The following is a 15,466-nucleotide window of genomic DNA, read 5'->3' on the forward strand; positions in this document are numbered from 1 at the left end:
ATATAAAACATCTCTTTAAAAGAGACACCAAAAGTAAAGCTAGACTTAAGTGACCAACTGGGAGAAAACATTGCAGCAGTCATAAAAGACTAATGTCTATCCAAACTATATGAAAAACTCCTAACAAATCCATGAGATAAAAAGACAAATCATTCAACAGAAAAATGAGCAGTGTTGGCAGAAGGCAATTCACGTCTAAAATAAACATATGAAAAGATGCCCATCTTCACTAGTCAGTTTTTTAAAATATAAACAATAAAAATGGTAATTTTTACCTATTAGATTAATAAAAAAAATTTAAAAATCTAAATCAAATGGGATTTGATTAGGGATATGGGGAGCAGGTACTCATTTCTTGCTGAGAAGCTGTAAATTGCTACCAGTCATTTTGGAAGCCAAATGAAGTATCTCTTTAAAACTGCCTAACTCTGGCCCAGCAATTCAAAGCTTAGGCATACACTAGAGAAATCCCTATATGCACATAGTCATACAGGATGACATTCTTTCAGCATTGTTTGTAAACAGAAAACGAAAGGGAAACTACCATAGTGTCCATTATAAATAGCTTGTGGCACACTATATAAATGTAAACAGGTGAGATTATACTCAAGTAAAGAAATCACATAGAAAAGTTGAATGATATACATATATTTATGTAAAACCTGAAGCTATACATTTTATTTCCTGTAGCTATACATAACACGTATATATATTTACAGAAAAAGGTCTAGATGGAAGGTTAACAACTGTTACTTCTAGGGAAGGTATTGGGATTGAAGGTGACTATAAAAAATAGACTTGTCGGGCTTCCCTGGTGGCGCAGTGGTTGAGAGTCTGCCTGCTGATGCAGGGGACACGGGTTCGTGCCCCGGTCCGGGAGGATACCACATGCCGCGGAGTGGCTGGGCCTGTGAGCCATGGCCACTGAGCCTGTGCGTCCGGAGCCTGTGCTCCACAAAAAAAAAAGAAAAAAAAGGACTTGTCTTTGATGGTTTTACAAGTAAAATGTAGTCATATACTACACTTGTAATTTAAAATGTAAAGAAAAAGCAATATGCACAGAATGATACATTTTAAGAAAAAATATACACAATAAATTATCCATTGTATTTCTTTCTCCCTCCCTTCCTCGATGGCAAATATACAGGAAAGGTTTTAGAAGATTACCTGCCAAAATGATGCTTTAATACTATCTAAAGCTATCACCAATAAAAACAATACACTCAACTCCTCTATTCTCACCTGAAAAAGCTCAGTTCAAGATTTGTCACAGCAATACAAATTCAGTTTAGAACTCTTGTTTTAGATATTTACAGTCTTCACATAGTACATAATTGTATACTGAAATTTTGCCATATCTTTAGAATATAGTATTTGGGGCAAGGGGAAATACAGTTTTTTAAGTTACAACTTAAATCATTATTAATTTAAGTCGATGGCTTAAGTTTATACACATTTCTAAAAGAACAAAGTACCAAACCAGATTGGCTTACTTCCTCAGCCATTTACTAATTCTACCTTTCACCATTAAACAAAACCACTTTGATAGTTAAAGTTATCGTTGATCATCTCCTTGTGAGGACTATTCCTTCTGGAGATTATTCTGTAAAGCTACATCCTAATCAGAATAGAATAGTATTGGTGTTCAAATACAACCAGCTGAATTTTACGAATGACACTACTTTTGAGTGTAAAAACTAACAAGTTTTTAGAACAGTGTGCTTTTGAGAATTGCTTACTTTTAATTCACATATTGAAATCTTGAACCTCAAAAACAATGACGATGAGAAAAAAAAGTACCAGAACTATCTGGTTTCACAATGGTTATGACAGAAAAGTACAGTCAGCAGTTTCTTCCCAAATAAAAAGGTCATCAGTGGGGAAGAAAAACCTTTGAAGGATATCTTCAATGGAATTCGGAATTTCCCTCACCTATCCTAGGTATGTGTTCAACTGCCTCCTATAGCAAGTTGCCTTGTGAAAGTGCCTCTCATATAAAAGAATAAAAGAATAAGTTCCTTTAGAAAGGCTACAATGTAGAGAAGACTAACTAGGCCAGTGTTAGAAAATCTGGATCTGTTTCTGAGATCCTGAGCAGACCTCAGCAGTTTCCTCTTCTGCAATGCAAGAGGGCTGCACTGTCTGACACACCTTCCGGCTCTAACTATGTTTTCATCAAAGGCCACCAAGGAAGGAAACATGCCTTTTTACCTTATAACATGAAGGCATTTTCATAACTGTTTTATGTATTGGTTTTATCTTCAGTTTAGTTCAGCAATATTCTACATTAAACACCCAGCGTACCTCATATGTTACAAATATTCAAAAAACACGAGCTTGGTGATGACAATTCAAAAGAAGTCATATCCAAGTAACTGATGTGAAGAGACTCAGAAAATAAATCATTTGAGAATACTCTTTATGTCTTTAAAACAAAAAATAGGTATACTTTTATTTCAAGAAAGTATTCAGCATTTAAAGTGGAGAATGACGGACTAGTTGGTAGTGCTGGCATTTATTTTCTTTTCACATTGACACTTGGAAAACAAGGTTGTAAGTTAAACTCAATCTCTTTAATATAAAAGTCTTTATTTAGTCACCTAAGTTTATTTTTACAACAAAGCACTTTTAATGTAATTTAAAACACACATGCTTTGATTGAAGAGTGATTGTAAATGGATCCAGTTTTCTTCCAACTGTGATGACAACTTAGTCATTTCCTCTAGAAGTACTGGCTCTGAAGGAAGCATTTTAAGGTGTAACTGAAAAGAAAAACGATAGTTGAACATTTAATTTAAGAAAATTAAAATTTTGTTTATTCTGGATTTAACTGTTTTACCAAGGAAGCTCAGAAGGTACTATTCTTAATTTTTTTTCTTAAATGCTGGTTTATTACCGTCTCCCATCTCCCTCTCCTCTATTATGAGTTCCTTTATGGTACTGTCACTCTTTTAATAGAATTCAAGTGGTCATCACTCTCCTCCACATAAGGACAGTCCTGATACAGATCCAGAAACAAGGTCCCAGTTCTAACACTAAATCTGTATTTCTGTGCTTCTTTTAAGTTTCTCCTTTCATAGTAACCCATTGTTAATGAATGACCTATGGGCCCTTTGCTTTATCTTCTAAAGATTTAAGTAAACATATTCAGGAAGGTAAATTTGGGAAAGAATATAGAAACAATTTATGGCATTTCTATTTTTTTTTTTTTTTTTTTTTTTTTTTTTTGCAGTACGCGGGCCTCTCACTGCTGTGGCCTCTCCCGTTGTGGAACACAGGTTCCAGACGCGCAGGCTCAGCGGCCACGGCCCAAGGGCCCACGGGCCCAGCTGCTCCGCGGCATGTGGGATCTTCCGGGACCGGGACACGAACCTGTGTCCCCTGCATCGGCAGGCGGACTCTCAACCACTGTGCCACCAGGGAAGCCCGGCATTTCTATTTTTAATTCTACATACTACTTTTCAAATAATTTAAAATAATTGGATCAATTGAAAAGTTGTTTTAGATATTTATGGGATAAATGAAGAATCATATCTGCTATTACTGAAAATCAGCATCATCTACCTCCTTCAATACATTATACTACTGAGATAAACATAAGTTCTCTATTATATTAGTCATAAAAGCAACTGTCATTGTCAAATCATTTGAAACTCCTTCAACCAGGATAGAAGTAAATATTTTGATTTCAACAGTAGAAAAAACAAAACAAAAAATAAACATAAAACCTGACTCTCTTCATGATCATTAAAAAAGTCTGCCAAAATGTAACTACATTAAAAAGTTAAGTTTAGTATACTGATCAAATGGATGACACATAAAAGTCAGGAGGTTGAGTCAAAATTGTGTTAGAAAACAAAAGCCAACAAAAAACAAGTACAAGCTGGTGCACTATCCAGCCATCCAGTATGGTAGTCACTAGGCACAGGAAGCTATTTAAATTAACTAAATTTCTATAAAGTGAAAAATTCAGTTTCTCAGTCACATTAGCCACAATTCAAGTGCTCAGTAGCCACACACGGTAAGTGTGGATATGGAACATTTCCATCTTTGCAGCAAGTTCTATCAGACAGCACTACTCTAGAGGAGGGCAAGCTGCGAAGTACTTTTTTATATATTAGACTTACCTTTAAAAACAACGCAAGGTATGCCTGGGCTAACTCAAAGTCACGCTTTTTGTCCAACATCATCCTGATCATTTTCAAGAAGCTCTTCATAACTTCTACAGAACCACCACAATCAGGAGACAAACTTCGCAGCTCTGTTTCAATTCCTGACGGGCCTAATTCTTTCAGAAGGTTAAGAGCAGCTTCATCTACATTAAGTTTTAATAAGAATCCAGTTATTATCTACAGTCATTTCTTTTAGGAAACTAGTTTACATTTCAAACCCAACATATACTTAAATTGCACAAGAAATTACTTCTATGGCTTTTTTTTTTTTTTTTTTTTTTTTTTGCGGTACGCGGGCCTCTCACTGTTGTGGCCTCTCCCGTTGCGGAGCACAGGCTCCGGATGCGCAGGCTCAGCGGCCATGGCTCACGGGCCCAGCCGCTCTGAGGCATGTGGGATCCTCCCGGACCGGGGCACAAACCCGCGTGCCCTGCATCGGCAGGTGGACTCTCAACCACTGCGCCACCAGGGAAGCCCTATGGCTTAATTTTTGTTTTGCATTTTCAGTAAGCTTTTTTCCTATTAAGGCTGTTAAAATCTAATTAATACCTAGCAACAGACATTTTAATATGCTCATAAATCAGTCAAACAAATCCAAATGTAAGAAGGCTACAGAGGTACACGCCAAGTTATTAATAGTATTTGCCACTGGGAACAAGATGAGGTGACGGAATTTATTTTTCTTTCTTTCTGTCGTTATAAAAATTATAAAAATACCACGTGATTATTAAGAAACATTAACACTACAGAAATATATGTGGGGAAAGACTCCACCCTAATCTTACCCACCCCAAATCTGCTTCTTTTCCCTAGAAGTAAGCACTCTTGTTTCATATGCATCCTACGAAAACATATTCTATACACTTACAAATTTTATACGAGGTATTTGATATTACAATGGCAATGACTATGCTTTTAGCTTTCTGAAAAGGAAGAACACCAATGACAAAAGTCTAATACGTTTTATTTTCTGTTCTTCAGTATATATTAAATAGTAGTGCTTTTTTTCTTTGTTCCCCCATAAATATAACAAGTTACTCCCTGTTTAATCCTGCTATTCTTTAGCCATCAGTACCATTCTTTGACTTTTGCCAATGTGCACTCGAGTGACAGTGGTATGAAAACAAAGCATTTGGATCAGAAAACAAGAGTATAAGTCAAACAGGAGAATGTGATTTTTGTTAATTGCTTACAGCTCGTACTATCATTATTAGCTACAGTCTGTAGCTTTCAAAGTTTAAATCTATTAAAACACTCAATAAACTTTAAAATTACCTTTTTATGTGATAATTTGGTAATATCTGAAATTATCTAAGACAAAAGTCTCTGCTGTATTGCAAACTATATTGCAAACTGTATTTGTAAGTAAAAACAAAAGCAAAAAAAAAATCCAATTTTCCATAAAGAATGAAAGGTTCTCAAAAGATTATTATAATCTCAATATCATCTGAGTTTAGTGTCACTCATTTAATATAACACAAAGCTAAAACTACTTAAGATTAAAACCAAAATTTCAGTCCTTCTGGTCTTTACTTTCAGCTATTGAGAAATCTAATATTTCACTCAATTCTCTTCATATAAAGTAAAATAAACTGAAATACTTGGTAAAATATTTTATAATTTAACTTACATTTATTATTTACCAGTCCTTCCTCAAGTTTCAAGCAGAAATCTGATTTTTGAGCCAAAATTCCAAGATTTACCACTTTAGACTTAAACAGAAACAAATACACATTATTCAAAAACCATAAATGTAAAAAAAATTTATAGTTTATAATTAAAAGCTATCAGTAATTTACTCTATATCTGTAAAACTGGGTCTTGGTTAAAACTACAAATGTAAAACACAAAATACGCACCCCATATACTTAGAATGTTCCCTCCAATTTGCTTCTTACCTGTTGAGGATCACTATTTTGTTCAGGTGCAGCATATCTGGGTACAAGGCCAGGAACTGTTGGAATAAAAAATGGTGCTGATTTGGGTACTTTCGGTGGTTCCTTTGGTTTATTCTTTTTCTAATTAAGAGAAAATGAGAAAAGGAAAAAAGACTAGTAAGTAATTAAGTATTTAATTCCCACTTAATTTTTAAAAAGTCCAAAAAGTAAAGAAAGGGATGAAACTTTTTCAGACTAGTTTGCTAAAATAAAATCCCAACCAACCAAACCCACAGATATCCTTAAACTGGGATTCCCAGTGCAACCCTCCAGTATTCTTGCTGATAAGGCAGAAGGAAAATGACAGAGTTCAGGAGAAGCTCTAAGGCAAAAACAGCCCATTTTCCTGAAACATGAATATTTACGTGAAGAAGTAACAAGTAATTTTGAACTTCCTTTTTACTGAAATACAACCTTTTCTGCAAAATGGGCTAGAAAGCAAAATTTACATAAATGCTCAACAGTTTTTCAAGTATGTTTTTTCCAAAAGAAATTTGGATCCAGAGTTAGACTCCACCATTAGAAGTAATTTGGTGAAATTTTTCTGTGAAGCATGGCCCTCATTCTTCTATTTTGTTGGAATTTTTGTTTTTCCTTCGTACTTTGTGCTTTTAAAAAGAGAATACTGTTGCTCATTTATAAAATATTTCAAGTGTTAGCAAAATTCTATCATGAAAACCTCCCTTGGAATTCCCACTGACAGAATTCAGTTTTGGTGACTACATTGTTACAGATCACTATCTCAGGAGCATATGGTAAACTGCCTAATAAAGGAGTCGCACAATTTTACCTTACACTATTCCTCTTCCATTCTTTAGGAACCCTGGGGAGTTGCTTTTTGAAAGAAAGCCAGGGATACTTGTGGCCTCCTGGAGGCACAGCATAAAAGAAAGTTGTTACATGAAAGCCAGACAAAGCACTGCCACTAGCAATGAAAGCACAGCCCTTCTTTGTGATGGTAGAAAGTATAGTAAAAGTCACAGTTACTCTTCTAACTCATGGTTCTTGAGTTAGAACGCAGACGGTCACTGAGTTGTAAATAAAAACAAAGGGCTTTGGAGAAGTTCCACAGGGCTCTGGAAATCACCTAATTTCATAAAGAAAACCTAAAGTAGAAAAGTTACCCAAAGGACAAAAATAAAAATTGTAACCTCTTTCATTCAGAAGGAAATAAAAATATTGGAGGTGTTAGCATATTTCTCTCATAAAGAGCATTCACTCAGGTTTCTGGATGTTTTTATGCAGAACGAACTATATCTGAGCAGCAGATATTTTGTCCCTTTACGGCTGACAAACTAGACAACATAATGGAGAGATTTCATTAACTATGTGCCTGGACAGCACACCTTTATGCTGATGCCCAATCTTTCAAAAAGTGAGCGAAAGAAGCACTTTTAAATTCTGTGCGTCAAATTAACATGTGAAAACCTCTCTTTTCTTACCCAAGACACACACAACTTTTCTTATGCTAAGTTATTAGTTACAAAAATACTTGCTGCACCTTGTCATAGTTATGTCAGTGTTCCTTACACTTTTTTTAATGCCAGCCCTTAATGTGACTTAGTACACACATAACCTCTGGTGACTGTATGCATTTCATAAAACAATACTTACCCTAATTATCAAAGGATAGTCTCTGAAATTTTCTACTCTAGTCTATACCTTTCAATTAATTGCTTTTGCTACTCACAAATAGGGGTCATGAAACATGCTTTTTAAAAATTAATTTATGCCATAATTGTCCATTTTTAATGTAAAATTGTAAACTCAAGGACAAAGGGCCTAAGTTTTTTTCCACTGCTGTCTCAGGACACTACCCCATACCTAGTTCATATTAAATTATGTGCCTGAACCCAACAGCAAATCTTCTTATAGCTGACAGAGCAGGGTGTGGTATGATAAAGGGTGACTGAAGCTTACTTTTAAAAAGACCAGTGAAAGTATTCTAATCCCCAAAATGTCTAGGAATAGAAACATCACACATTATGGCAATATTTTTTTTTCTTATTTCAGAAGTTAAAAAAGTAATTTATTAGGCTGGGCTTAAAACATCCAATTTCTAATAGCTCTGTAGGTGCAGGCTATACTTTTGCTATATCCAGAGGTCCTTGATTGCCCTCAAAGTTGATACATATATAGAGAGAAAATCTTGCGATAATCATACTAGATTAAACAGCATTTAACCAAATGGTATTCTCTTTACTACCTTAGGCATCACCTGCTCCTCCTAAAGCCCTCAAAGTAAGGGAAGCTATCTCTACTAAAGAAAATACTTTTGGAATGTGTCTTTAGGGGCCAATATTAAGTGTACTATAGTATTACCTTAATAATATCAAGATTTAGAAGATTTTTCCACCGGGATTCAGGAAGGAGTGACAGAGTCACCAGCTGCTCATTCAACTGTTCTGGGGAGTCATACTCTATCATTTCATCACTTGGTTCTGTGGTTTCTTCTAATAATTCTACATCTTAAAACAAAAAATTTTCAGGTAAAACAAATTAATGCTGAATGAGATTTTTTACCATATAAAAGCAAATTAGTTCATTCTAAATGAACTAATTAGTTCATTTAGAACTAATTAGTTCCATTAGTATTTCATAACATGTTCACTCAATATAGCCTTGTAAAATCTTTCTATTTATTTAGTTCATCTTCTTATTTTCTCATATTAACTACAGTTCCCATCACCAGACTCAAAACATTTCTCCACTGGTATACTATTCGATATCAATACCACATCAATTATATCTTTGCATAAATTCATGAAGTCATTCAAAATATTTCATATAAGCTAAAAAATACTTTGATTGAATGCATTAAATTTTGCCTTCAGTAGCAATATCCTGCACGTTAGGTTTATTATATTACACTTCAAAAACTACTATTTTGTGATTACCTTGGGTTTGACAAGTACCAGGAAGCATCACTACTGAAGGAACATAATCTGTGGGAAGTGGCCGTAATGAAACAACTGAATACAGGGAAATATTGGACCTGAGAAACAAAAACATAAGCAATATTGTAAAACTTACAAAAATATGTTCAGGGAAACTTCAATTATTGGTAATAATCTCCACAATCTTGAACTTGGCTATAAATTCTGATCACTTGTAAGTTAAAAAAAGATCTCAAAAATAGTATTAATTTGAAAATGCTGATTCATATCATAGATGTCATCACAAGAAAGGTGTGCATACACATTATTAATGGAGTCTTTATTTCTAATGTAGCACAAAAAACTATTGGGTTGGCCAAAAGGTTCGTTCGTTTTCTCCCCTAATATGGCTCTAGTAGCACTTAGTTGTCTTCAACTTCATTCGAAACAATTTTGTTAGGTTGTATGTGACAGCTGTCGTATCAGCGTACATTTAGAAAAAGACTTAGCAAATTGGTGAATTTTTGTGTAGCCATTTTAATACTGAAAATGGAAGAAAAAAAGCAACATTTTTGGCATATTATACTTTATTATTTCAAGAAAGGTAAAAATGCAACCAAAATGCAAAAAAAGATTTGCACAGTGTATGGAGAAGGTGCCTTGACTGATAGAACGTGTCAAAAGTGGTTTGCAAAGTTCTGTGCTGGAGATTTCTTGCTGGACGATGCCTCACTGTCAGGTGGACCAGTTGAAGTTGATAGCAATCAAATAGAGACATTAATTGAGGACAGTCAACGTTATACTAGGCAGGAGATAGCCAACATACTCAAAATGTCCAAATCAAGCATTGAAAATCATTTGCACCAGCTTGGTTATGTTAATCGCTTTGATGTTTCTGTTCCATGTAAGTTAAGCGAAAAAAACCTTGATCGTATTTCCGCATGTGATTTTCTACTTAAACGTAAAACGTTTTAAAAACATTCCGTTTTTAAAACAAATTGTGACGGGCGATGAAAAGTGGAACTGTACAATAATGTGGAATGGAAGAGATCGTGGGGCAAGCGAAATGAACCACCACCAACCACACCAAAGGCCGGTCTTCATCCAAAGGTGATTCACGTTGTATATATGGTGGGAATGGAAGGGAGTCCTCTATTATGAGCTCATTCCAGGAAACCAAACAATTAATTCCAACAAGTACTGCTCCCAGTTAGACCAACTGAAAGCAGCACTCGACGAAAAGCATCCAGAATTAGTCAACAGAAAACACATAATCTTCCATCAGGATAACGCAAGACTGCATTTGTTTCTTTGGTAACCAGCAAAAACTGTTACAGCTTGCCTGAGAAGTTCTGATTCATCTGCCGTATTCAACAGACAATGCACCTTCGGATTTCCATTTATTTCGGTCTTTACAAAATTCTCTTAATGGAAAAAATTTCAATTCCTTGAAAGACTGAAAAGGCACCTGGAACAATTCTTTGCTCAAAAAGACAAAAAGCTTTGGGAAGGTGGAATTAGGAAGTTGCCTGAAAAATGGCAGAAGGTAGTGGAACAAAAGGGTGAATACATTGTTCAATAAAGTTCTCGGTAAAAAATGAAAAATGTGTCTTTTATTTTTACTTAAAAACTGAAGGCACTTTTTGGCCAACCCAATATTTATTTGAGAGATCAGTAATGGCTAATACTTTTATAAGGTAACATAACATCCATATATTTATGTTCCTTTGACAAATGGCAACCTTCATGTAAGGAAATTATAAATGAAGTAAAGATGGACTGAGAGAATTAAGTCAGAGAGAGAATATGCTGATCAGATTCTTGGGGGGTTGCTGAATAATCACGGATTTCTCCTTTCTAGAAGGTCCTCTAAGCGCTACCTGACCCTGCACCATGGCCTTGGATGACTAATCAAGATGTGGATACCTGTCCCAAAGTGGGCTAATCACATTCTGTCTCCCAAACATAATGAATCTGGAATGGAAAATAAAAATTGGAAATATCAGATTCTAAGTTAATAGCTGGACTATATGCTCTTGTTGCTGAGGTACCACAGCTACCATTCTTCTCTTGTCTTGATTGTTTAAGCCTCAAAGATTCCAGGAGATACCCCATTTTACTTATTAAGATGGCCAGAATCTATTTTTATTATATAGTGAATTTACTTTCATATCCCAAAAAGCCAATTAGAAAATCTTGTAATTACAAAAGGAATTCATTTTTTCCTCTTCCTCAATAATAAGAGTTAAAAGAATTAGGCATCTAAACTCAGAAAACAAACAAAAAATTTTCTAGACCCAGATAATGGATCATTTATTTTGAACTCTTCTATGTTCATCACCATTAGAAGACCACCATTAAGATCTGTACATGGCTATGAAAAGTTATGCAACTAAAATGAATCTTAGAAAGCATTCTGCCCACACTTATGCATTACTTTATAGATAAAGGGGTCTGAAGTTGAGAAGTGACTAGCCAAGGTCATAAAGGGGTATTGAGGCAGTGGCAGGAAGACCAGCCTGGCTGGGGATATCCCTTTTTTAAGATTTTTAAACTCACTTATCCTTTCCGCAAATAAAAGCCAAACAGTATAACAGATAAAAATCAATCATGTGGTTTAGAATACACACTTGAGCAAAGCTATCTAAATTATCAAGCAGATGTTGACTTAGTCATAGACTTATGGTGAACTATGTGACATTTCCATTTTATAAGTTAAAAAAAAAACCTAAAGGGCAATGTTAGCAACTATGATTGTCTGACAATATCATCTTCCTTTTCCTTCTTACCCCAAAGAGAACTGTATACAAGAACTTACCATAGATAAATTCCAAGGTGGTCTACATGGGAAGTGGCCAGAAAGTCTCCGGTAGGGGACATAGTAACATTAAGAGGAGCTGAGTCCAACAAAAAGCTGTCTATAAGGCTATAGAAAGAATCAAGATGTTAAAATATTTGAACTCTACCAAAAAGGATATAATTCACAAAATACATTTTTGCTAAAAAATCAAAGGGTAAGAAATGCAGAAATTTTTTTTTAAAATCACCAACACCAGAAAGTCATCACTAACAAAGAGCTTTGTTAACTAAGTTACTATGTGAAAATAATCTCCTTAATGAGAAAGCCCCAGAGCAGAGCACTAAATAGACCAATTAACTGGAGAGAGCTTCAACAACAGGGAGAATACAGGAGGAAATGCTGTTTTTCTGGAATGCCATTTTGGCAGACTTGGAAACAATTCTAAAGATGTCACACATTTAAAATAGATTATCAGTACTCTCCTGTATTTGTTATTTCAGTGAAAATAATAAAAGGTGTAGGCAATAGAAGAAAGTAATAAAATCATTATAAATAATAAGGGAATGGTAGTAGAAAAAATTTCAGCAATTCTGTTTTTCAAATAGGTAACCATGCTATATATGAAACATGAAAATTCAGTCTATAGAGCATAACCATAAAGCAGCTTATAGAAACTAGTCTCACAGCTTCAAAAAGCTATGAGCAGGGGTTGAAATTGGGGAGGAAAAGGGAGCAATCACACTCAAGAAGACGACTCAGAATAGGCTTCTCAGAAAACAGTGTGTGAGGTGAGCCTTACAAATGGACAGGAATTCAATGGATGTTGATGGTAAAGCATCTTCTGGATGAGGGAAATGTGGAGGGCAAGGTGAGGGAAAACAGTGTCTAGCGAGGAGTGCAGTTTGGTCTTGAATACCAAACATCTGAGTTTGTTTTTGTCTTTTAATAAATGGAAAGTCACTACAGGCTTTTGAGCAGATAGTGCTGTAATCTTCACTTTCATAAGAAAATCTGCTAGCAGAATGTAGAATATATCTGAACAGAAAGAACAGTGAGATTATGGTAGTAGTCATCTAACAAGCAGTGAAGATTTGAACTAGGACGGTGGAAGCAGGAAATTTAACGAGGTGAATTTAAGGAGCAAAAGGAAGGCCTAATACATTGGCATCTTGCAGAAGAGGCTTCTTAGGCTGGCTAAGAGTGTGAATACCTTGTATACTTTAAGAGGAGTATACTGGTTTTAATCAGGGCTGTTTTAAAAACTACTTTACTCACTGAAGCCAATACATTATCCATGAGAAGGCATGGCAAGATGACTGAAGCTCAGAATCTACATTAAATAAACCAAATTATTTCAAGAAAGCAAATGACAGGAGTTAACACCTTTTTTAGTGCTCCATGCTAGGAAGTATCCTGAGGACTTGTGCCTACTAATTTAATCCTCACAACCCTATGAGGCAGATCTGTCCTAACTATACACATTAGAAAAATGAGGCCCAGTAAGATTTAAAAACTTGCTCAAGGTAGAAAGTAACTGAGCCATATCTGTCACCAAGCAGTCTGCACACTTAATCACTATAAGCTCAGTAAAACCATTATGGAAATTAAAGGTACAACAGTTTGATAGCACACACACCCAAAAGATGCCTACACTGGTGATTCATGAAGCACACTCTGAGCAGCACAAAATGAAGACTTTCCAATGGAAGCATTAAATGACTTATCCATGATAAAATCTCTCTCAGTGTGTTCAGAGAGTGATTAACAATGTGAACCTTAACTAGGTAGTAGGACAAGACTAAATTTAGGAGCACTGCAAACAAACCAGAGTGTGCTCAGGACAATGACTGATGTTTAATTTTCACTTATGGGGAAAAAAGAGTAATAATCTGTCTGATTTCTGCTCAGCCCTTCTTTGGAAACTCACAAGAACAGCTGCTCTTGGGGATCAAAGGAATTGGGAAGAAGGACGATTGCTAAACACTTACTATAACCAGAGACTGTAAAATTATTTGTTAATTCATTTAATGCAAACAACCCAGAGCAGAAACTTTATCTCCATGTACACTGATGATTAAACCTAAACTCAGCAATTTCAGATCTTACCATTTCTTCTTTGTCTTAATATTTGTTCACTACAAGTGTAAGTGTGTGAGGGGTGAAACTCCCTAACATGTTCAGAATCTATCTGTTAAAAAGAGAGATCTACTGCTTGAGCAAATTTATTTTACTTGATACTATAATTGCTTTGGCAAATTCATTGTGCAGTGTGACTTCCACAGCTGTTGTGTGTGGGTAGGCTGGCCTTCCATTATGTAAAAGCATCAAACTGAGGAAGGTGGTTTCCACATTCACAGCATATTTTACATGGCCAAATTAGTTCATAAAGCTTAGGTCTACAGGCTTAATCCCAGACCTAACTACCATATAGTCTCCTGCTAATCCTACAAAATGAAGTCTCAGGTAAATTATGTTTTTTGAGAGAAAAACTGAAAAAAAATTCCCATTTTAAGGGATCAGATTTTCAAGTACAAAACTCCTCATAAACAGAAGTAACATGAACCCACTTCTGATTATATTCTAAACAAATGCAGAGAATGTCTAGATGTTCAATCTCCAGAGTGACGGAATCACCTTACAAAGGAAACTTTAATGAATAGAATAAAGGGATAGTTTTGCCTCAGTGAGAAATGCAAAACAATGTTCTACTGCAATTATTCTCATGTAATCCTCCTCAGAAAGCAAGGTCAGGTGAATGAGACAGAAAAAAAATGCAAAATTCTATTAAAACTATTTAATTTTATATTTTTCTCACCCCCAAAAGAGTTCAACCTAAACTTCTAGGAGATTAAAAGCAACCAGAAATTACAGGTGGTAGTGGTAGGGGATGACAGATAATTTCAGGGATAAAAAATTTCAACTCTGGGGACTTCCCTGGTAGTGCAGTGGTTAAGAATCTGCCTGCCAATGCAGGGGACATGGGTTTCAATCCCTGGTCCAGGAAGATCCCACATGCCACAGAGCAACTAAGCCCATGCACCACAACCGCTGAGCCTGTGCTAAAGCAGTATTTTATCAAAATAATAAAAAAAGAAATAAAATTTAAAAAAAAGAAGTTAAAAAAAATTTCAACTCTGCTTCTCTGAGAATCCTACAAACACAAGAAAATTTTCAGCACTTAAACAAAAAAACCTTTACAGTAAACAGTTCAGTACCTATGCAATTTGTTTTAATTATTTTTTTGGATGCATTGGGTCTTCGTTGCTGCATGCAGGCTTTCTCTAGTTGCGGCAAGCGGGGGCTACTCTTGGTTGCGGTGTGCGGGCTTCTCATTGCTGTGGCTTCTCTTGTTGTGGAGCATGGGCTCTAGGCACACGGGCTTCAGTAGCTGTGGGGCGTGAGCCAGTAGTTGTGGCTCACGGGCTCCACAACACAGGCTCAGCAGTTGTGGTGCATAGGCTTAGCTGCTCCGCGGCATGTGGGACCTTCCTGGACCAGGGCTCGAACCTGTGTCCCCTGCATTGGCAGGTGGACTCTTAATCACTGCACCACCAAGTAGTCCCTGCAATTTGTTTTAGATAGGCACGATTCCAGATGGATACATCTGTATGTTACCACACACACCAAAGGTTTACTCATACGTATCACTTTTTAGCCTTCGTAATGTGTATATTCATTCTT

General features: G+C 35.8%; 1 protein-coding gene across 1 annotated transcript in view; it reads right to left on the reverse strand.

The window, feature by feature from the left end:
- Positions 1–2,418: 2,418 nt before the first annotated feature.
- Positions 2,419–15,466, reverse strand: part of WDR36 (WD repeat domain 36) — a 37,801-nt gene continuing 24,753 nt past the window's right edge. Inside the window, exons 17-23 of the mRNA XM_024743325.1 lie at positions 11,804–11,911; positions 9,007–9,104; positions 8,432–8,577; positions 6,071–6,190; positions 5,803–5,884; positions 4,128–4,315; positions 2,419–2,762 (exon numbers count right to left, since the gene is read on the reverse strand). Of these exons, the coding sequence (XP_024599093.1) occupies positions 2,613–2,762; positions 4,128–4,315; positions 5,803–5,884; positions 6,071–6,190; positions 8,432–8,577; positions 9,007–9,104; positions 11,804–11,911 (892 nt within the window). The 3' untranslated portion in view covers positions 2,419–2,612. The remainder of the gene's footprint in view (positions 2,763–4,127; positions 4,316–5,802; positions 5,885–6,070; positions 6,191–8,431; positions 8,578–9,006; positions 9,105–11,803; positions 11,912–15,466) is intronic.

Source organism: Neophocaena asiaeorientalis, unplaced genomic scaffold, assembly GCF_003031525.2.
Source record: "Neophocaena asiaeorientalis asiaeorientalis breed wild unplaced genomic scaffold, Neophocaena_asiaeorientalis_V1.1 scaffold26, whole genome shotgun sequence".
Classification (NCBI taxonomy): Eukaryota; Metazoa; Chordata; class Mammalia; order Artiodactyla; family Phocoenidae; genus Neophocaena; species Neophocaena asiaeorientalis.